The sequence below is a fragment of the Rattus norvegicus genome, chromosome 2 (assembly GCF_021556685.1).
Source record: "Rattus norvegicus strain SHRSP/BbbUtx chromosome 2, alternate assembly SHRSP_T2T, whole genome shotgun sequence".
NCBI classification, from domain to species: Eukaryota; Metazoa; Chordata; class Mammalia; order Rodentia; family Muridae; genus Rattus; species Rattus norvegicus.
This window is the reverse complement of record NC_141535.1, coordinates 132977730-133001772: the sequence shown is the minus strand read 5'-3', so window position 1 is coordinate 133001772 and position 24043 is coordinate 132977730. Positions and strand designations below refer to the sequence as shown.

Here is a 24043-nt window from a genome sequence, read left to right as displayed (position 1 = left end):
AGAAATATTTCTAATTAAAAAATGAAGAAAATTTCAAAAATAAAAAGACAGAAAGCATCTTCAATAAATGGTGCTGGTTTAACTGGCTATGTGTACATAGAAAAGTTAAAATAAACCCATGAAATAAAATAAAATAAAATAAAACATACTTGCTTTCTGTCATTTTTTACATTTTCTTTCCCTTTTATCCTTTTCAAAATATATGTCCTTTATTGATTCTTTAAAAATTTACAATCATGCTACCAAGTAACTCATTTCATTTATCAATCCTTCCATGTATATCTTGGAAATAATCCCCTATCCCAAAATTTCAAAAAATAAATTAAATAAAATTTAAATTAAAATTAAAAAAGTCAAACTAAAATTAAACATTTGTAAAAATGGACTGTGTGAGATGTACAGTGCCATACTGTGTCACACATTATACACTTTTGTCCAAACAGATTGCTTGTAAATGTACATCAAAATAGGTCACTGGTCTGATGTTGCTGCACCATCAATACTAGAACCTCCGGAAGACGCATCTCCTTCTCTATCCTAGTACCTTGCTATAGCCTTTAATCATTGTGATCCTTCAGCTTTGCATCTGCCGGGTCTCCCCCTTCATATGCTCCAGCCCAGGATCTAGGCCTCCTACATATATGCAGCAGACGTGCAGCTTGATCTTCAGGTAGGTCTCATAACAATAGGTGTATGGGCTGGATCTGACTCTAAAATCTACTACTCCATATTTGTTTTTTTTCCATCCTTCTTGATTAGGTTATTTCTTATTTACATTTCGATTATTATTCCCTTTCCCTGTTTCCTGGCCAACATCAACCTAACCCCTGCCCCTCCCCTTCTTTATAGGTGTTCCCCTCCCCATCTTCCTGCCATTACTGCCCTCCCCCAAACATTCACGTTCACTGGGGGTTCAGTCTTGGCAGGACCAAGGGCTTCCCCTTCCAGTGGTGCTCTTACTAGGCTATTTATTGCTAACTATTAGGTTGGAGCCCAGGGTCAGTCCATGTATAGTGTTTGGAGGGTGGTTTAGTCCCTGGAAGCTCTGGTTTGTTTTGTATTGTTGTTCATATGGGTTCTCGAGCCCCTTCAAGCTCTTTTAGTCCTTTCTCTGATTCCTGGGCTGCGCTGTATGACTTCAGTGGGAGGAGGTGGACTTATTCCTGTTGTGAATTGATGTATGAGAGTGAATTGGTGTCCATGGAAGGTCTATACTACTGAGGTAAAAAAGAATGGAGGGAAAAAACAGGTTGTGAAGATGGGACTTGGAGGAAGAGACCCCATTCAGGATATAGAGTAAATAAATTAGGGAAAACTGTTAATGTATATGTGTTTATAAGATAATTAATAGCTATGGTAAACCTGAGGAACATAAAATTTGTCCTGTAATAGGTTAGTGTGAAAATAATGGAAAGTATACAAAATAACATACACCAATGATTCATCATTACATATGTATGTACTATATATGTACATACACATACACATACACTTATACATAAACATACACATACACATATACAAATAATGTACACGTGCAAGTACAATTACATGGATATGTACACACAGACACACACACATATTTAATGATATAAAGATGTGAATATTTAGTAATATAATGGTCTCCCTACAATGAAACACAAGTATAAACTTAGGGCTACAGTGGATAAAAAGCAATCAGGTTTCTATATGATCAGGAATTTTGTAAACTTCAATTTAAACTTCCTGGACTACTATTATACGTGCAGATTGCTGTTGGCTACAACATCAATATCTAAAATCAGTATCTAAAAGGAAAGAAGGAGAAGACAAAAGAAAGACAGAAATGACTCAACTTCTTTAATCTACATTAACTATCTCCCTTCCCAAATCTTCCTAAAAGAGATCAATACTTATTTCCTTCCACTCCAGAACAATGCAGTCCTAGTGTTTCCTTTTGCAGAAATGAACTTTCCAAAGTATTCCCAATTACAGGATAATTATTCTAACTTTGTTCCCAAAGGCGAAAGTCAGACCCCCTTACCTTTCTTGAGGCAGAATCCCCATATAGTGCGTCACTTGCAGGCTGACCACATAGCACAGACGGAGCTATGCGGAGAGATAATGTGTGAGAGTCTAAATTATTCATCGAAGAGTCACTTATCATTACTAATACACAAATGACATATTGTAGAAGAAGGAAGTTTTGTTCGGGCATCTGACGTGTAAGTCTAAACAAAGAAAAGGAGAAGTTTATGCTAGATCATCTTAAAAGTAGTGTAGGTTACAAATCTAACCACAAAAAAAAAAAACAAGATAAATGCTTTGTAGACCAACTCATAGCATGATCAGAATTCAAAACAAGTAAGAATATATAGATAGAGTATTACATAAAATATTTTCTGCAACTCACTTTTCTTCAGAGAATCATGGGAAATATTTTTAAAATTCTTTATGAATTTCTGTGTACTAGATGTATGAGTACTACCCTACAGAACCCAGAGGAAGGTGTCTGGATCACTAGTATCAGAATGAATGACAATTGTTGGAAACCATATATGTTTTGTGTATGAAAACATCCAGTGTAATTATCAGCGATCCATCTTTCCAGGCACCACGGGGACATATTTAATATCTAATATATTATGAATCCATGTAACACTGTTGTGACACTGTAGAACTTAAGGAACAGAAATCACAGTAGTGAATCCACAAAATGCCCTGGTATGAGAATGAATGAAGGTTGTTGCAGACCATGTGTGTTCTGTTCATGAAAACATCCATTGTTATTAAACAGCAACCTATTTGTCCAACCATAATGGAGTGGAGACACATTTTATTTCTAATGTAGTATGAATCCACGTAACACTCTTTAGACACACTCGAACATAAGTAGGAGGAAGTACCCTAGTGACCCTACATGATGCAGTTACAAAAGCTTCTGCTACAGGCAAGCCAAAGATGCAGGGCTCCTGGGTAGGAACGGGAGCACAAAGCTCCTGTTAAATACGAAAACCTTCTATGAACTTTCACACAGAAAAATGATTCAAAGTCAAAGTGAGAACTGACTCAGACGTCTCTAGATAGCTATAATTGAGGAAGAAGAATCCAGTAATAGCTTCATATTCTAATCAATGACCTATTTAAAACCATGGCAGTAATATTGGGATGCAAATAACCCACAGGTATTATACACACAAACTTCTTTTAATTTGTCTCACACAGGAACTAAACCAATACTCTAGGCTGACCTGCACAAAATTTCTTACATAGGCTGACTTCTTGGCCATGACAGAAATAAAGGAGAAGACTCCCAGGTGAGTTTACAGACATGATTCAACACACTAGCGTGAGAAATGAACATGTTTAAAAAGTGACAATACCTGTCTGAGCTAAGGAAACCACTTGGCATGAGATATCATGCCAGCTAATAATCCTGTATTCACAAGCCTCTGTACCTTACAAAAGCACTGCTTCTATATTGGTGTAGTTCCCCACGTGCTTACTCTATCATTACCTTTGGATGGCAGTAATTCTTCCAAACAGAGTTCCTTCATCCATGACGGTAAGCCAATCTTCATATAAATCAGAAGTAAGTAAGCTTCCTTTAATGTTACTAATGAAGTCCTTTTTAATGAAATAAAGCAAAAAAGTAATGTTCAATGTAATTTTGTTTAAAACTGGCACTTTAGACCAGTGATTTTCAACTTGAGTGTCATATCATTTATCTTGTATATAAGAAAATCTATCCATTTTCTTTATTATTCATATCAGTAGCAAAATTTTAATTATGAAGAGAAGTCAAATGAAGTAATGGTTAAGAGTCACAAAACCATCAGGAAATAGATGAGTGTTTCTGGATTAGGAAGGTTGAGAATCACTGGTTGAGGGCTTACTTCCACAAAGATTCCCAAAGTGTCATCTCCCCAAAATCTAAGCTCAAAAGTGGAACCTATGTGCACGATCCTGTGTTTTCTTACCTACAAGTAGAATCAAAGAAGCAGAGACCTAGTTGCTATAGCAATGAAACAAAATTACCGTCCTTTCAAATTGTCTCTCCTGGATTCTAGTCCACACCTGTATCTGCAACTGCAGTTCTATACTGTACTCCCAAACCCAAAGACCTCTGCCTTGAAAAAGGCAGCTCCTATGTGGAACATCCAGACAGGGACCTATCTTAACTGCCCTCTCAAAGGCTCCAGCCAGCATCTGACTGAAATAGGATATGAGGAGCCACAGCCAATCATTGGATCTTATGGATGAATCGAGTACTTGTTTGGAAGAAATGGGGGAAGGATTCCATGCCCTGAAGGAGACAGGAACTCCTTAGGGAAAGCTACAGAGGTCATGTGTCAAGGGTCCATAGTTCCAGGAATCAGTCATCACATAATCTCAAGGACAGAAAGCACATATGCATCTGCCGAGGGATGCTTAATGTTGGTGATATGAAAACCTTCCTTACCGTTAATACGGATGCTATAACTAGAACGTCTTCTTCGTGCCAGTTTATGTGTTCGTCATTTTCAATCCTGTCCCTCAGGGACCAGTGTGAAATTTCAGATACCGTATTAAATATATGATCAGAATCTTGTCCCTTCTCTGCAATTATGGAAAACATATCCTGTGTGGGATAAGGATAAGCTTGTTATTATTAGAGGTCCACACATCTGAAGAATATTTATGTCATTTATTGTTAACCTGAGCAATGGCAGTTTTGGATATAGAGCTATAAATGAGAAGAATGAAAAAGTCATTGACCTTTTATTGTTTCTGCTAACATACACATTTGCTTCCCTAATCCATTTTTTCCACAATTTGTAACATTACGGTTTTGTTTGGACCTCTGTTTCACCAACCATTTTGGTGAATGGTCCTCCATTACTTTTTGTTTCCTTCTATGCATATCCTTCTCAAGCATGCCATCTTAAGTAATTGTTGGAATAGTTCCCTTTCTGAGATCAAATCACTTTTATTTCCTCTCTGTCCTGGCCTCTATTACGAATCTTAACTTTTGTGTTTTTAAGAATTTTTTTTCACTATACATCTACAACTTTTATTTTCTTTTTTTGTGTTCTCTTATTTTTACCTATGTCTAATGATGCTGTCACATCTAAGAACCCAAGCAATGTCATTCATTCTTCCATAATTTTACTCTGTAAAAATGACTACCATACACAGATTTACCCCATATTTTCTGCATTTTCAATAGATTACATGATTAAAAACATGGTTATCAGAAAATTCTGCTCTAAAATACCTAAGAACTGGGCAGTAATGCTTATGTGTCTGACACGTTCAATTTGTTCACACACAGCTTAAATTTCCAGCATAGCTATAGTGCTAAAATAGATGTTGGACAGTAAATATATATTTCGAAAGAAGTTTAGTAACGAGTTTAAAATAGATTATGGCATATTAGGTGACATTTAAATATACTCTAATAGGATAAAAGATGTTAATACATAGCAAAACTAATCATTTTATAATGTAAAGTAAAAGTCTAGAGATATTTCTAATTATAAAAGAGTGATTAATCTCATAGCAATGATATTAAGGGATTGACTCCAGAGTGACATGGAGTCATAAAGAAACTGGAAAACAGTTGGGTAATCATTGGGGCATTTCTATAGACCCATTTCTTCCAACAAGCTGGTGGGTTTGTATCTTGGATGCAAAAACTGTAAAACATGGGAAATCTATTTCTTTTTCTTCTTTTAAAATTCTTTTTCATTACATGATTCAAACTTTTGGGCAACTTATTTTACTCGAAACTGATCTTGCTCTCATGGATAAGTTATATAAACATTCATCAGTTTGGTTCAACAACTTAGTGAAAACAAAGGTGCTGTAGAAACCCCAAATGATACTCACAAATATTGGAGTAGGCAGGCTTTTGCCTTCAAAAATTCTCACAAGAGATTTGCCAAACAAACATTTCTTTGGTGCTTGTGGTAGACTAAGCAAAGGTATTGCTTGGTTGGTATATACATTTCCTTCACTTTTCTCTGAATTTAAGAAAGAAGGGAAATCATTGTTTTAACTGAACAGATTTAGCCCTCATTTAGCCTTAGTAGACCCTTTTCAGTGTAAGGCCTGCATGCCTTATGTGATACCACAAACACACAGAAAATAACTAATTAATATTATAACATTTATTATGATCTTGCTTTGTAAATCACTGGATATATAGTTGTATATGTCCCATACTTATGGGATAAACATCAATTTCGTGTGTTTGCATTGAAAGCTATGCATACAAATATTAGAATCAAACAGTCATATAGTACCAGTCTTTTCATCCCCCTGTGTAACACTCTGACTGCCATTGACAACAGTAAATTAATAGCAGTATCTGGATTTCCCAACACAGTTTGACTAAGTACAGTTCTGTTACAGCCCTTGGCTTTCTCCACTGATCTATGAGCTCAAATCTCAGATCATAGTGTCTATGTCAAACATATGGGTATATTATGCTATATATTCAGATTTTCATAAGAGACTAGCATAGTGCCACATGGCTATATTCCCAGACCTCAGGAAGAAGAGCAAGGAGGAGCATAGTGAATTTGAGGTCATTCTGGTACATAAAGCAAGTTTCATGACAACCAGACCTGTTACATAGAGAAAACCCAATTTGCTATTGAGTTGATATTTTCTTTAAGAATCTATGTTAAGACTCAATTTTTCACTGTAAGTATCATTTACTTACATATCCTTAATTATTTAATCTCATTGCTGGGAGTAACCTCTAACATAAAGTAAGGAACAGTGGAAAGAGGTACTTAAATTAGGAGGCAAATTATAACAATGGGATAATACCTATAATGCATAGGCAAAATTTTTCTTCACATGCTTCAGGAAATCCTTCATTGCTGTTTGTTACAAATATATTTTCAGTGCTCAATGATTCTACCTTTAAGTTATGGTAGTAGAACAAGTTTACACACCTAGAATGTCTTCACAGGGAAGAGGGGCAGCTGAACTTCCTGGCAGTGCATTATAGTCAGGAGGGCATGTCCTCTCAGTGGGGCAGCTGCTGAGTCCACGATTGGTTTGCTTCACGTTTCTGGTATTTGCTGAAGTGTCAGGGGAACATGAGGACTTTGCTCCGGGAGGATGAGTTAGTGATGTTTCATATGACACTGCAACCACGTCCTCTCCAAAAATTTTTGGAGTGTTTTCGATCATAAATGTTACCAGAGAAATCTGTGGTAAAGGAGGGCAAACACAGAATGTCTCTTTTAGTTTGCCTGGTTGCAAATCACATTTTACTTATTAGTCTTGGAGGCTAAAAATGTGCAGATTAAAATTCTGAGAAAAAGTTAGCTGTTAGAATACAGGGGCTGGCTATGCCAGACATTTCAAAGATTCTTAGATCTAATGTTCAAGTGTGATCATCACAGTGCAATGTTATATAAGAGGATGATTTCCAGTTTTTACATTGTGATGGCCAGTACGTGATGTGTACTGTACACTGAAATAGCTTTGGTTACATTTGATACACCCATGAGTGAGCATGATTGTAAGGATGCTTATAGAAAGGCAGAACTAAGGAGAAAAATGGCTTCTCAATGCAGGCACCATCTGATGAAAAGTTCCCAAGGGTTGTCTAAAAAGCAAGAGACAGGCAAACCCATCTGAGCCCATCATGTCTCAGTACAGTGCAATGGTAACAGCTGCATCAGTATATCACTGTAAGTCATTTCTTCACATATCCTTAATTAATTACTTAATCTTAAAACAGTGATTACTCAGTTCAGAAGCAATGGTAACATCTTGATCTTATGGTTCATTGTATTGGGAGGTATTTGAAATAAGATTTTCTCGGAGGAAATGGGATAATTATTGATCTTCAATGGCAGCTTCTTTGGTACCCTGTCTTTTCCTCCTGACCTTTGATTCTACACAATGTGAGGAATATTATTGTTTCTCAATTGGGCTGTTTTATAATATGAGCCTTAGAGGTCCAATGACAATTGGTCAATTAATAATGAATCAGAAACTCAGATACTTATTAATGAAATGAACCATTTGATCAATATACTATGTAAATTTTGGTGTTTCATTATAGTATTTAAAAGGTGGCTAACATAGAAGAGTATACTCAATCACTTTTCTAAATCAATCATAACCAGCACCCAGAGCGCAAGGGTGTACTTACTAACATTAATCAGGAGTTCTAATGACCTTATCTGATTAAAGCAATCCAAATTGCATTGCCTTTGTTTTGTTGGGGAAACCACCCTGAAAACAAGTAGAATTTCCCACATTCTACACTGATTATATCCGTATTAAGTCTGGTTTGCTGACCCAATCAATACCCAGGATTATTACTTTTTGTATCATTTCACAGCATTTGTTTTCACTGCGTGAGTCTAGGACATTCTAAATGACGACTAAAGACTGAGTCACTGAGCTCAAATACCCATTTATGATTTAGTTAAAATTCACCAATGATTCCTTCCCTGCAGAAGAACACCTTTCAAAGCTGTACTTCCTTTACAAAATGAAACAAAACCAAAACCAAAACAATCACCCACAACAACAGAATAACCTGGATTCTCAGGATAATCCTTTTTTCCTGTCTCATTGTAAAGGCGTATCAAAGTTAGGCGTTACCTTTATGGGAATGTCATTTGTCCCTCCGTTATTGCAGTAACTGGGCATGAATAAGAGACATGGAGCTATCCCAACAGATAGATTGTAAGAAGACATCTCATTAACAGAAGAATTACTTTTTATTTCATATAATATTTGAAAAATTTGCCTCAGAAGCACAGCATTTGCAGATGGCAGTTTATCTAAAAGGCTGAATGTAGAGAAAGTTATTTTTAAACAAGTATACTCGATCTGTAAATATGAATGAAGGGAACAGAGTGATTGTATCATTTGCTGGATGCTCTCAAAATAAAATGGAAGAATTTTTCTTCAAATTATTGCTTGAAATATTTATCCAATTCAGAAAAAAAGACAAATCTAATTGGAATGTGAAGGTAAGATAAAAGCTTGGGCCACTGTAACTCACACTTCTCTTTTCAAAGTGTCTTTTGTGTGTGTGAACAAGTGAAACCTTTTGCTGTCTGTCAATGTTTTTAGTAAATATTGCTGTGATATATTATCTCTAATGTGTAAGCAAATACTACTTCTATTTTGTTGATGTTGTTCACAGAGTTTGCCAACAATTACCTCTGCACTGCAGCTAATTTCTCTTCGTCATCGACTTTTTTGGTTACAGCAATCCACTCATCATACAGTTTTGAAGTCATCAGACTTCCTTCAATGTTTTGTAGAAAGTCCTTAAAAAAAAGCAAAAATATTTTATGGAAGAAATTAATCATGGAAATTATTCAAAATGCATTCAACTGTAAATTTCAAGTTAATTCTAACTTTCTTCACAGCTCCCCAAATTTCCCCTACTTAGAATGTTCCACAGTATATTGGTCCAGTAAGTTTCATCTATTCGAAACAGAAACCAAAGAGTAGATTTTCAGATTTACATGGACTATAGAAAAATCTGTCCTCAGCTCAACATTCCTCTAGTGGACAGCTGAGCCAGCTAGCACATATAAGCAAAAAATATTTCAGTTCAAATACTATTTTACATGATAGAAACATAAATTATGGTAGTAACCACAACAAAGACAACCATAGGAAATACTATCTGATTTCTCAGGAGCAGAAAGCTATGTCTGGTACTTCAAGCAGGGAGGAACGTGTCCTCAGGGTTCTTAGTGAATGCCCTGCCCCCATTTCACTAAACAAGTGTGACTCCTAACTCTATTATTAATATTTTACTAATATTCACAGATAACATAGCCCTTACCCGTCAGAAAATTTCTCTTTGCAATGGTTGGAGACTGTTACTTAAAACTACAGCTATTTAAGGCACAAAGAACAAAATATCCTGTGGCTCTGAGCCCCAATTTATGCATATACATACTAACTCCTCAACTGTGGGCTCCATGCATTGGAAAAGAGTGTCACAAAGACTGTATACCAGAGGACAAGGACATTTGCTTTGACATTGGATCTCCTAGAAATGAAGGGAGGGCTCAGTTTTGATAATCCAACAATAGCATTGCTCAAATAATTTCTGAACAAAACATCATCCATATTATTATGACTAACTGAGGAGACTTAGAGCTTACCATATTTCTCTCATGTGTATCTATTGTCAGTCAATGGAATGCAAAAGGAAGGACACTATTCCCATTCACTCAGGAAGCCTGAGGGTGGATGATGGAAGGACTTTCCCTACCTTAAAGATCCACGACACGACATGCACTGATAGCTTGTTCATGTCCACCTCTTCTTCTGAATCCAATTTGTCTTTTATTGTTTGGCACATTGTTATACTCGGATGTATTATAAAGACACCCTCGGTTGTGGGCCCTTCCCTTTTTAGTAGGGACAGCATGTCCTAGAGGAAGAAGGGAAATATCTGTCAGGCTTTCTGCACCACAGAGCACTATTGGCTCCTTGAGAACCAGAACAATGGTGTGCACAGGTGCAGTGCAAGTACTTGCATGGTCACAGAGTCCCTCAGGCTAGTTTTGTGCCTCAATTTTTGTTGTATATAGCCAACGTTAACATTAATCCTTAAAGTTCGTGCAACATTTCTTTTTATCAAATTTTCCAAAATAGTTAAGGGATTAAATCAAACTTTTCCAATAGATCATCCCTGATAACCCTCTCTCATCTTCTTATTTGAAAGCCAATGATTTGAGACACAAATTTTACTCCACACTGTGATAGAAGTGAAGGAATAGGGATTTAAGAAGCAGGATTTTGACTTAGGAGAGCCAGAGAAGAACCATATGAGACATACCAGAATTGCCAAGGGCAGGTTGCCATCCTTACAAATGGAACTGAGTTCTCTTCCAAACAGTTTTCCTCTATTATTAACTTTTGGGGTGGTGCATACTTGGTCTGGGTGGGGCTCACAGCTCCTGTGCCACCACGATGATGTAGAAGTTCTTTGTTTCTTAAGAGTCTTTTCCTTCATATCTGAACAGGAGTTGAGATCATTACATGGGATAGTATAATTTATAAAGATCTTTTACAAAACTAAATTTAAGTAGAATATGTCCCTATTTTAATAGGTTAATAATTCTGTTGTGTTTATACCTCCTTCTTCTCATATAACCTACACTGTTATTAATCTTACTGATGTCTCTAAGACAGGGTCTAAAGTTCTCTAGGTGCCATTCCCACAAGATGATGCTGTCTAACTCCACAGTTCCTCATGAAATACTAGGTACCTTGGTTGAACAAGCTCCCTGAAATATGTACAGGCTGTTGCTTCAGTAGTCACATCCATTTTAATTGACGCCCTTCCTTTATTCACATTTAAAATTTTTCTGTTTACTTCAAATGTTATGATGAAGTTCTTTCTATCCTTAGTTTTTTGTTCAGTATTTTCAAGAACCATTCTCAAGTTTATATTAGCAGCAGCATGTCCCCCTCATGAGAAAATACATGACTATACATTGTAGTGTAAGAACACAGCTGAAATCCTAGTTTCTTTTTCCCTTCTGAGTTTTCCTTTAGAATATTGGACCATAAAAAAATTTAAAAACGATTTTTAAAACAAATAAATTAAAAGTAAACAAATGAGTCATATAACACAGTATAAAATATTCTTCCTCACTGTAGAACACATTATCTGCCTGGCTATCTAATGTAAAATCAGGAGGGCAGAAATCACAAGTAATATTACATAGACTGACAAAGGTCTCTCAGTGAGTGTGTGTGTGTGTGTTTGTGTGCGTGTGTGTGTGTGTATGTGTGAGTGTGTGTATATGTATGTGTGTGTAGTTATAGATATATATTATACCAAAACCCATTTCAAAATATTGGACTCAGAACTGTTTCTGTCTAAAAGAACTGCAGGGACAAAAATGGGAGCAGAGACTGAAGGAAAGGCCATACAGAACTTGCCTCAACTTCTGGTCCATCCTATCCATAGACACCAAAATATGATAAGATTGTTGTTACAAAGATATACTTGGAGGCAGGAATCTGACACGGCTGTCCTCTGAGAAGATCTACCAGCCTCTGACTGAGACAGATGCAGATACTTACAGGCAACCATCCAACTTAACCCTGGGTCCCCAACAAAAGAATTAGGGGAAGGAATGAAGGAGGAGAAATGAATAGCAGCCCCATAGGAGGGACAATAGTATTAATTTACTTGACCTCAGCGCTCCCTGATCTTAGATAACAACACGAGAGTACACATTGTCAGTCTGTGGCCCCTGCTACATATGTAGCACATGTATGTCTTGTCTGGCCTCAGTGGGAGGGGATGTCCTTGCTCCTGTGAAAGCTTGAGTACCCAGAGAAGGGAAGGATAGATGGATGAGGTGGGAGTAGGAAGATTGGTGGGGTAGCACCGTTTTAGAGACAAAGGAGCAGAGGGATGAGGTTGGTTATTCTTAGGAGGGCAGTAAGGGAACAACATTTCAAATGTAAATATAATAACTATGAAAAAAAGACAAATTTTAAAAGAAATCAAGTTAGTAAATGGGAGGGTTCCAAGAAAACAGAGTAAGGAGAAAGTATAAAAGTATTCTATCCTTTGCAGAATATTTTTTAAAAAATAAAAATGCCCAGTCTATCAATTTTAGGAATATTGTGACTCTAGATTTAGGTCTAAAGTATATGTTTATATAATTTGAAATGAGATGAGAGACTTGGCTATAAGCCTAAGTTAATTTGTATTTGAAGCCTGCAACAGATTATTTTCAATCCCAAAAATCTACTTTTTCTATGTAGTTTTCATTGCAATAGTTTGTCAAAATGTAGTTCTTAAGTCACTTTGTGCTCTAATCATAGAAACACTTGAGGGGCAACATATCAGGATCCATGACTTAGGGCCGCAATTCTAATGGGACAAAAATGTGTTCACACAGTGCTTGGTATACCAATTTATGGTGAATATCTGTCTGGAATAAGCGACATGTTCTCCCTATAACCAAGCCTAGTCTTCACATCAGAATTTAGAGTTCTCTTCTTATGGACCTGGAACATATTTTTTAGTTTTTTTTTTGTTGTTGTTGTTATTTATTACAGTACCTCTCTCCCAAGCAAGGAAATGATAGTATGGTGTGATATTTATTGACAAATTAAAATGGGAACTAAGAAAAGCCACCCTAAAGAAAACAGCGGACTCACTTTTTTGCTGTTGGCTTCTGGCTGAGTTTCTGGGCCTTAAGATGAATTGCCCCTGTGCATCAGAGTTTAGATATTTCATGATCAGCCCAGGTAGGGAAGGGAAAGATGTAAAATGCCTTAAGTCCCGTGAACTGAAGTTCTTTTGAATATTTATCATTATAATGTCATGTGGATACTCATTTCCTATGAGAAAAAAAGAACATGAATTGTAACTGAATATGGGCAAATCTTCTGATACAATTTGTATGCTTTCTATATTTCTCCTCTTCATATTTCTCCTCCTCCTCCTCCTCTTCCCTCTTCTTCTTTGGGATAATGAAGACTGTACACATGAAAACATTAGAACCCTATTCAGATAGTAGAATTAAGTTAGCTGACAACTCTAAAAACAATGAGGAGAAAAATTTCTGTGTGAGACTTTGTTTAGAGAATATAGATCTAACAGTGCAATGTATTAGAGTGACTTTGTTATATTCTGTTCCAACCGTTTGAAGACATGCCTGTTGGAGTATTAATATCAATAATATTTTACATCATAAGAATCCTTATGCACTTGTATAACTTTACATTAAGCAATTTAAATATTTCACACCGCATACATAAAAAAATATGAGCGCTAAATGTCTTCACAAAGATAATAGTCAGAACCTATACTAGCAACTTAAAAGCACAATGAAAAGCCTAGATCAAAAAGGAGAAAGCAAACCAAAGAGAAGCAAACAGCAGGAAAGAATATCAGGTCTGAAATCAATTAGAAATAGAATCCATAAAAGCAAGATCTGTTCTTTGAGAAAATCAACAAGACACATAAACTGAAACTGAATAAAAGTCTCAGAAATAGTATGCAGATTAACAAAATCAGAAATGAAAGGGGAGACAAAACAGAAATTGAGGAAATTAAAAACATCATCAGGTTTTACTACAAAAGACTATACTTGACAAAACTGGAAAATCTGGCCTTAATGGGAGAGCATCTTCAGAGATTTAAGTCACTTGTAGGAAGATCAACTCTATGTGTTAGAGCTTCACAAATTTACCTTTGAAAAGTCCAGCTTTGCAAGCACACTTGGAGATCTCAGATTTTTAATTCTTATTCAAACTTTTCTGATAATTCTATTACCATTATTTATTTGGCAATAATCTAGTGTGGAACTAAAAGAAGGCAACAAACCAAGTATCTGTGAGTAAGGCAGGCTGTTTCCAGAAATCAGAATATGATCTCACATTCAGTTACAGAGTTACTTGTCATGTGAGATGTGAACTGAATATTTTACATGGATTCAGAGAAATGGCTACATTTATAATATTCATTACGAAACAATCTATATAATTTGGAATAAAGAGAAAAAACTGAAGATATTGCATTTTAGATTTAAACTTGTTTCTGTGTGTAAGACTTTTGCTCACATAAATGCCTGTTTACTATGTTGCACTTGGTGATTGTGCAGGTCAGATGTGGGAATTAGATGCCCTGAAACTGGAGTTATAGACGGGTGTGAGCTACCATGTGAGTGATGGAAATCCTTGAGATATCTCTCTAGCTAGGAGGATATTCTGTAATCATCACCAAATTTTTTTTTAATTATTTTCTCCAGAAACAAGATGCTTAAAATTTTGTTTTGTTTGCCTTTTCAGGAAAATTCTGTTTTTCAAATAGAAAATCCCAGAAAAATTCCTGTTATTCTCAGACTGTAACTTACGAGATGTTATCTTGAGTCTGAAGGTCATATTAGATATTAATTATGATTTAAATGCATGACATTATGTTTAAATCATTTTGCTTTAGTGTGTAAGTATAAGACAAAGTAATGAAAACATTGGGAATTCACCAAACTCAGCTAGTCTCTCTTTAGATTTCCCTGTTATTACCTTGGAGTGCTCTTGGAGCTTCCCCAGGGCGAGGACAGAACCACAGTTGATAATCTTCAATGTTCTGGAAGGCAAAAAGAACCAACCATCACAAATAAGGTGACATCAGAGTCTTGAAGAGTCTAGAATTTCCTTTACTTATCATATCTAGCTGTATAGCAGGGAAATTATTTAGACCAGTATTAATGATACGTTTTCTGAACACAGGTTTGAGCAAACAGGACTGATTTCAGGAGAAAACCTTTGGGTACTTGCCTTTTCTCTTTGATGGAGCCTTGATCTACTGATCCACAATAAAGTAAGAAATTGCATTCAGCCATTATCACTAACCAAGACAAATATTATTATAATTTCTTACATCTGTGCATACTGGGTGAGGAATACTGAACTTCAACTTAACATGAGCACACAAACTAGTGCTCACAGATGCACATACACACTGTGACTATGATAAGTTTAGCAAAGTGTCATTTCAAAGATAGGAGAACTTCGACAACAGTGAACAAAATAGTAAAAACAGAGAGTCTACGAGTGTGCCTACAAGTGAAAACAGCTTTTGGCTTTCAATCAGAGATGTCCTGTCTGTGGAGATGAAGCACAAGTGTCTATCCTGGAAAATAGACCCAATGCTGAAAAGAAGTTCTGGAATATATTTACTGCACACAGTGTGATGGATCCATTTGATTCAACCTTCTAAATAGAACATTATGTGGAAATATTGAGCACCCTCCAGGAGTGGCTCTAACTAGAATTATTAATTGTATTTTCTTGTAGACTCTTATTTAAAACCAATGACATTGTCCCATAAAGTTTTTACTTATTAAACTAGACACTAAAAACACACAAGCAGACACACCACCAACTACCCATCCACACCCCAACATACACAGAGAGGTGATAATGATTCAGAAAGAGAAAAAGTGTGAGAGAGCGGGAGGAAGGGAGAGGTAGAGGGGCATAGAGACAGAGAGACAGAGTAACATGTAGATTCTCATTTTACAAACTCACAGAAAGTCATAGACATGTACACGCAAACCCATCACAACACTCACACATGCACAGTTAAACAGAGATACACGTGCACATTTCAAAATAGAAAAGCAAAGATATATACAGATATGTATGCAGAAAGGACATAAAAAACAGAGACATTCATTCCAGACTTATTAAAAGTAAAAAAATAAATACCAGAATATGTACACTTACACCTCCAAACCGAGAAATTAAAACAAGCAGAAATGGGAAAGACGACAGAATTATATCCCAAATAGGGTTTATAGACTCATTTTCATAAAAAAAAAAGAAAAGAAGAAAGAAAACTCTTCCCTCCAACATTGGTTTCCTTTAAGTTAGGTGTGAGCATGTGACAAATTAATCACAATTTATTACAATGTATGTTTATTATCCAGTGAAACTAAGCATATAGCTCAAACCACTGTGCTATGAATTCATTTCACATAAAAGTAGACACGAATTCAAGAAAAATATCACTCGCAGGACTATTATTATGTTTTCGATACCTTCACATAAAAACGGAGGCATTTGTAAAGTCTATATGTCAATGTATCATGATCAGATTTCTTCTGTATTTACACATTTCCACGTATGTGAATCTCAAAAGCAAAATTCCATTTTACCTCAAAGTAAACTGAAAGTAACTTACATGTTTTCTCATCATTGGTAGTAACTTGCTCATTATGTCATTCACTGTATCGAAGTTTGTAGCTTTTACATATAGAGGCTATAGAATGTAGAGAGAGAAAAAATGATATAAAATAACCTTAAAGCTCATGATGAAAAAGTTACTATGATGTAATCATTATTTACAAATTATAATCTGTGACAACTCCTCTAATATATAACATTTTCTTCCCATTAGATAAGTCTGGAAGACACTCTCTCTAACATATTTATCTTAAAATTAATACTTGGGTAATGAGATATCAAACATAACTGTCACAGGTTGTGTATGATAAAGGGTGACTGAGATGCCATGCGTGCTAGTGCTAAGCATCCCGATTTTTCGTTAATTATGGCAGAAGGTAGTCATGGAGGGCTCTTAAAAGGAGAGAAGAGACATTTGCTACCTCCCAGTTGGACTTCCAGCATTAGACCCTACTTCCATGTGCTGCATGTGCACAGCTCTAGGGAAATGGGGATGAGAAGCAGCACAATTATTTTTATAATAATTTTAATTACTGAGCATTCTTATCATATCAGGGTTTGTAAATATTAAAATGGTATATAGATATAGAGTGTTGAAATCTTTTATGGTGATAGATCTAGGAATCCAAAATGTATATTTACAAACACGACTTCATGTCTTAACACTCCCAGGAAGAAAAAAGTTATTTGTACTATTAGCTCTCTACTGCCTCTCATATTTAGATTCTGCTCCAAAGACCTAAGAAGACAGCAAGAATAAAATAGCATGAAATCAAAGCATAGTAATCAGGGAAGAAACCACTGATGTACTAGAAATCTAATCATAAACAGACAGTGAGTAGATACGTATATTTTTATGAAGTTAGTTTCTATAGTATCATATATCTTTGATAAGGATTTTAAGTTTCTAGGAAACAGTCCCTACAATAAGAAACACAGCACAAGTGCTCTCTCCCTATCCATAACAACACCCTTGAAAAAAGCCATCTCTTTCACTGGTTTTATTCATTGCTTTTTAATTTTTACTTTCTATTAATCAACTGGTAGGCATAACCTATTACTTTGAAAATTATGAGTGTGTGTGTATGTGTATGTGTGTGTGTGTGTGTGTGTGTCTGTGTGTTTGTGTGTGTGTGTGTTTGTGAGTGTTTGTTAGAGTAGTTCTGAAGATTCATGCAAGACCCTAATGTTATCTGTCAGCTTAGTAGAATTTTATGAAAAGGATAACGTACACTAACTGATTTTGCATCTTGCTATGCAGAGGCTAGCCATAATGCTAAAGCATCTTAGAATATGAAAAAACAACTCTGATCTTGTAGTTGTAATGTAAAAAGAAAGGAAACAATTTACGGTTTTGTTCAGAATATAAAATTAATCATCTGTGGATGAAAATATAGATCAGCCCTCAGAAATCATATGTAATAAAAGGAAGTAAACACCTGTAAGTTTCCTTCTTACAGCAACATGGCATATTGAAATATGTACAACCATTCAAATACCACATACACACAGGAACACAGACAAACATACACACTTGCACACAGACACAAACACACACACACACAGTGTGAGCTTAGCACATTTAAAGTAAAGCTTCTGATATTTTGTTGAATATCTGAAAACGTCTGTATAACTTCAAGATAACAAACTTTTATTATAAAGAATTCCATAAAAGAAATAGAGTAACTATACATATAGAACTTTAATTCACATTATTGTAAAATATTTTGTTTTCCGGCCATTAGAAACATATTAATGTCTAATTAATGATTGCAAAGATGTGTACGTCTCTTCCTAATGGTGATTTTGTTTATCAATCAGATTTCACGACAAAGAGATTTTAAATATAATATATTTACAAGTAAGGTTTTAAAGCATGGAAACGAAAATATAACGGGTAGTTATATATGTTTAAATACTTCTTGATTCATGATGAACAACAGAAATGTAAGGAATTTTGTTTTTTTTTCATCTTTATTAAATTGGATATTTCTTATTTACATTTGGATTGTTATTCCCTTTCCCTGTTTCCAGGCCAATATCCTCCTAACCCCATCCCCTTCCCTTCTCTATGAGTGTTCCCCTCCCCATCCTTCCTGCATTACCGCCCTCCCCAAAACAATCACATTCACTGGGGGTTCAGTCTTTGCAGGACAAAGGGCTTCCCCTTCCACTGGTGCTCTTACTAGGCTATTCATTGCTACCTATGCGGTTGGAGCTCAGGATCAGTCCATGTATAGTCTTTGGGTAGTGGCTTAGTCTCTGGAAGCTCTGGTTGGTTGGCATTGTTGTTCATATGGGGTTTCATGCCCCTTCAAGCTCTTTCAGTCCTTTCTATGATTCCTTCAACTGGAGTCCCATTCTCAGTTCAGTGGTTTGCTGCTGGCATTCGCCTATGTATTTGCTGTATTCTGGCTGTGTCTCTCAGGAGAGATCTACATCTGGTTCATGTCAGCCTGCACTTCTTTGCTTCATTCATTTTATCTAGTTTGGTGGCTGTATATGTATGGGCCACTTGTGGGGCAGGCTCTGAATTGGTGTTCCTTTGCCTCTGTTCCAAACTTTGCCTACCTATTCCCTGCTAAGGGTATTCTTGTTCCCCATTTAAAGAAGGAGTGAAGCATTCGCATTTTGGTCATCCTCCTTGAGTTTCATGTGTTCTGTGCATCTAGGGTAATTCAAGCATTTTGGCTAATAGCCACTTATCAAGCAGTGCATACCATGTGTGTTTTTCTGTGGTTTGAACCCCATTTTAAATAGGGTTATTTGCCTCCCCGAGGTCTAACTTCTTGAGTTCTTTGTATATTTTGGACATAAGCCCTCTATCAGTTGTAGGATTGGTAAAGATCTTTTCCCAATCGGTTGGTTGCCGTTTTGTCCAAACAACAGGACCTTTGACTTACAGAAGCTTTGCAGGTTTAAGAGAGAATATCAACCTTGTAATAGCTCACATGTTCCTTCCATGAGGAATAAAATGTTTTAATTGTTCAAAGATAAATAAAAATATACTTAATATAAATATATTTAACTATCTCTAGATAGAAATAACTGTAAATATTGAAATTGCATATTAATAGACTAGATCTGAAGCACAGTTTGGTGATACTATTATTAAAAATGTATGAATTTCAAAACACATTACTTAAAGTCATGTAGGCATGTATTAAAACGTTTTCCCCAGTCCTGGCATGAGCATTGACTCATGATGACCATGCAGTTCTTTTCAATTCAATACTAAGACCAAAAGTCAATATTTTATACATTGTTAATTGTTGAAGTCAAGAGAAGGAAAGAACATTAATTGAGGGAAAGGATTGACGATATCTTGGAATTGTGCATGTGATTTGGCATTTCTGTACTTCTATGAAATTAACAAATAAAGATAATTCTAAAATTGTCTGCACCAATGTACTTTAAAATATAAGCGATGTGGGGATCTACATTCAATATTAAGAGTAAGAAAAAAATAGGTGGAAAAATTCTAAAATAAAAATCCTGAAAACATTTTCCTAATATATCTATAGAAAACCTTTATAGGTTTATCTTAAGAGTAATCAAATTCATTGATGATTTAAAGAATTTTCAAACTATAAAAGGAAAAGACTGAACTATAAAGAGAAAATCAAAGAAAACCAATAAGATATTGACTTATATATTAATATTTATAATATATATGTATACCTATATACATAAAGGTTCATATATTTTGAATACTCACTAGGGAACATGGAGAAAGAAAATAATGGATGTTATTTAAGAAAGGTAGAAGAATGTTTTGATGATCTGATAATAACTCTTAAAGGACAAAAAGGAAATAAAAATTATCATAACATGAAAAAAACTAAAAATTATGTATTCCAATCTTCTGAATCACACAAAACGTATTCAGTAATTATAGGAGGATAAAATATTAAAGCACTAGAGTCATGGGAGAAAATTAGTAAAAATGTTCATTTTAAAGGAATTGGATTTAAGTCACAATAGTGTTGAACATCATTAGAAATATTGTTCATCTACAATGCTAAGCGTTTGCCACAGCTGAAGTTAAACAGCAGAGGCATGAGAACATTTCCCTATGGGATGTTCTGCTCTTCTGCTCCTCTCTGTCCTGAGGGCACAAATGGTCAAGCAAGTTAGTGATCGTTTCCTGATTCATGTCACTGACTCGAAATTTATTTTATACCATATTTAATTACTGTTTTGTATAACGTAGTCTTGGTAAGAAGAAGAAATTTCTTGGTGATCTAAAATATCTTCATTATTTTCACAGCATCCACAGTGACATGTAAGAACACTGACTCTAGGTCCATTTCATACACATTATCAATTATGAAAGACAGAGATGCTGATCCCTGAGCCACAGTCTATTCTGCTTTACAGTAGGAAATATCTTCAATGCTTTACATGCTACAAAATAGTTAAATTTTTGATCAGCACTAAACCCAATACTGGAAAGTAGACAATAATATAAGCATTAAAAAATAGACAATTATTCAATAGATAGTTAAGTTTAACTCAATGATAGAATTACTGTATAGTATGTGTGAAGTTGTGAGTTTTATCCTAAACACTGTAACAAGATGAACACACACACACACACACGCGCACACACACACACACACACACACACACACCACTGTTAAATTTATAAGGTTGATTTTTGAATAGTAGTTATGTGCAACGATACGCTTATGACTAATTATTCAAATGAATATGAGGATAAAAAGTCATGATTTTGTACCTGGTGTTCAAATGCAGCTGTGAGGCTGCACAGAAAGGGCCATAGAGAAAGAGCACAGGATGGAGATAAAGAGCTAAAATATCACCGAACAGTTAGTATCGAAAGAAACTGTAAATCTTTATGATAATCTCATATAACAAGAATGGTTTTCTAGTCATAAATATTTTAAGAGTAATAAGGAATAATGCAAACACCACACAAGTCTACATACAAGCAATAAAGCTGCAGGACGGGGCAGTTTAATTGTAGTAATAATACTTCATTTGGAATTATATGCTGTTGGAACTATCTGACTCAATTTCCAGTGATTTAACAAAAATTATTTCCTCTTTTCAGGACTCTAATACATGAATCAGTCTTGTTTCATGTTGTTTTCCACATATTACATATGGATGTCCTATGTCTGCGTGGAATACAGACAGAATATCCACATAATACTGCTTAAATTCTCTCCCTCTTTCCCTCACTCAGGCCCTCCCTCTCTTTCCCTCTCTCCCTCTCTCCTTCTCTTCCTCTTTCCCCATCTATGCCCTTCTTAAGTCTCCATCTTCCATTACTTTACAAACTGTCTTTCTCCTAGTCATGAACTTTGAGTAGTAGTTTTCGTTTGTATTCACATACAGTGTCACAGTGGGCAATGTCCTCAGTGGATATCTGCAGGGATAAATCTATTTTGTTCTGCTTCTTCGCATCTCGAATGGATCTGTCAAATGAAACATACCATACAATACATCCACATGAATTAGTATCTTTTTTCAAGCTAATCCCTTAATGTTTTTTCAGAATCATCTTAGCTTTCCATACAAGAAAATAAGTTCATCAATATTTTTCATTCAACTGGTGAACACTCAAAAATGTCTTAGAAACTAAGACAGAGTCAGGTAATAACACATTGACCTAAGTAGGATATCCAGTCCTGAAAATGATGTGTCTGAAACAAACAGAATTGCAGAAATCTGCTTGACCTCAAAGGAGGAAGCAGCAGATAGTTTGAATGAGCATGCTAGAGTGACATCTACTTAGTGAAATTTAAAGTTAAGACTTGAGAATATTGTTTACTCCAATACAAAGAGGAAATAATACATGCAAAACTTCCTCAAAATTAACAAAATAAACAATGGACAGGAGAATATAAAGCATTATCCATTAACCATCTAATTAACAGCTGATTTTGAGACAGACTATCAAATACACATACAGAAACTGAAACACATACTGCCATTCCTACATCACCAAGAATTAAAATATGAATATAAGTAAAATACCTTTGTAGAAAGAAGTTCCACCAAATGGTCTCTTCCATGGAACTGTAAAATTGAAAAAATTAGAGTTGTGATAAATGGTAAGATTTTTAGGTTATTATGCATAAAATTATCTTAAGTTTGTGGCAATTAATTATGGTATAGTTGTATTTGGTAGTCTACACATGACTCCACTTCTTAAGGGCTTAATATTTTCGACTGGAAAAGCTGTCATATGACACTCTACCATTTATAAATATAATAATTCTCATATTCTATAAGGGAGAAACACTAAGCATTAAATAACCATCTTTAGAGATTTTACCAGAGGAGTAGATAATATTCAGAGAAAAAGAAAAGGTGGGATCTTCCTGGTTGCTGCCACCGCGGAGAGCTCATAGGCAGAACCCCAGGAGCAAACTTGAGCTTCGGGACGACTGTAAGACCAACTTTTCTTCTGCAAGAAACCAATGGCCTCAACTACCCAATAAAAAGAAATAGATTAACAAAATGGATAAGCAACGAGGACCCTGCATTCTGCTGCCTACAGGAAACACACCTCAGAGACAAAGACAGACACTACCTCAGAGAGAAAGATTGGAAAACAACTTTCCAAGCAAATGGTCAGAAGCAGCAAGCTGGAGTAGCCATTCTAATATCAAATAAAATCAATTTTCAACTAAAATACATCAAAAAAAGATAAGGAAGGACACTTCATATTCATCAAAGAAAAAATCCACCAAGATGAACTCTCCATCCTAAATATCTATGCCCCAAATACAAGGGCACCTACATACGTAAAAGAAACCTTACTAAAGCTCAAAACACACATTGCACCTCACACAATAATAGTAGGAGACTTCAACACGCCACTCTCATCAATGGACAGATCATGGAAACAGAAATTAAACAGAGACGTAGACAGACAAAGAGAAGTCATGAGCCAAATGGACTTAACAGATATTTATAGAACATTCTATCCCAAAGCAAAAGGATATACCTTCTTCTCAGCTCCTCATGGTACTTTCTCCAAAATTGACCATATAATTGGTCAAAAAACGGGCCTCAACAGGTACAGAAAGATAGAAATAATCCCATGCGTGCTATCAGACCACCACGGCCTGAAACTGGTCTTCAATGACAATAAGGAAAGAATGCCCACATATACGTGGAAATTGAACAATGCTCTACTCAATGATAACCTGGTCATGGAAGAAATAAAGAAAGAAATTAAAGACTTTTTAGAATTTAATGAAAATGAAGGTACAACATACCCAAACTTATGGGACAAAATGAAAGCTGTGCTAAGAGGAAAACTCAAAGCGCTGAGGGCATGCAGAAAGAAACAGGAAAGAGCTTATGTCAGCAGCTT

The 24043-nt window shown here is 35.6% G+C and overlaps 1 protein-coding gene across 2 annotated transcripts in view; it reads right to left on the bottom strand.

Moving 5' to 3' along the window:
- The window catches only part of Tgap1l6 (GTPase activating protein testicular GAP1 like 6), a 49561-nt gene that overhangs the window by 15979 nt on the left and 9539 nt on the right, over nucleotides 1-24043 (bottom strand). The window contains exons 4-17 of one of the 2 annotated variants that reach the window (XM_087630689.1): nucleotides 22696-22737; nucleotides 22052-22133; nucleotides 16688-16765; nucleotides 15025-15088; nucleotides 13156-13338; nucleotides 10808-10986; nucleotides 10238-10399; nucleotides 9166-9275; nucleotides 8599-8788; nucleotides 6927-7185; nucleotides 5851-5984; nucleotides 4442-4600; nucleotides 3497-3606; nucleotides 2024-2210 (exon numbers count right to left, since the gene is read on the bottom strand). In XM_087630689.1, the coding sequence (XP_087486815.1) occupies nucleotides 2024-2210; nucleotides 3497-3606; nucleotides 4442-4600; nucleotides 5851-5984; nucleotides 6927-7185; nucleotides 8599-8788; nucleotides 9166-9275; nucleotides 10238-10399; nucleotides 10808-10986; nucleotides 13156-13338; nucleotides 15025-15088; nucleotides 16688-16765; nucleotides 22052-22133; nucleotides 22696-22737 (1939 nt within the window). 2 annotated transcript variants of the gene reach the window in all.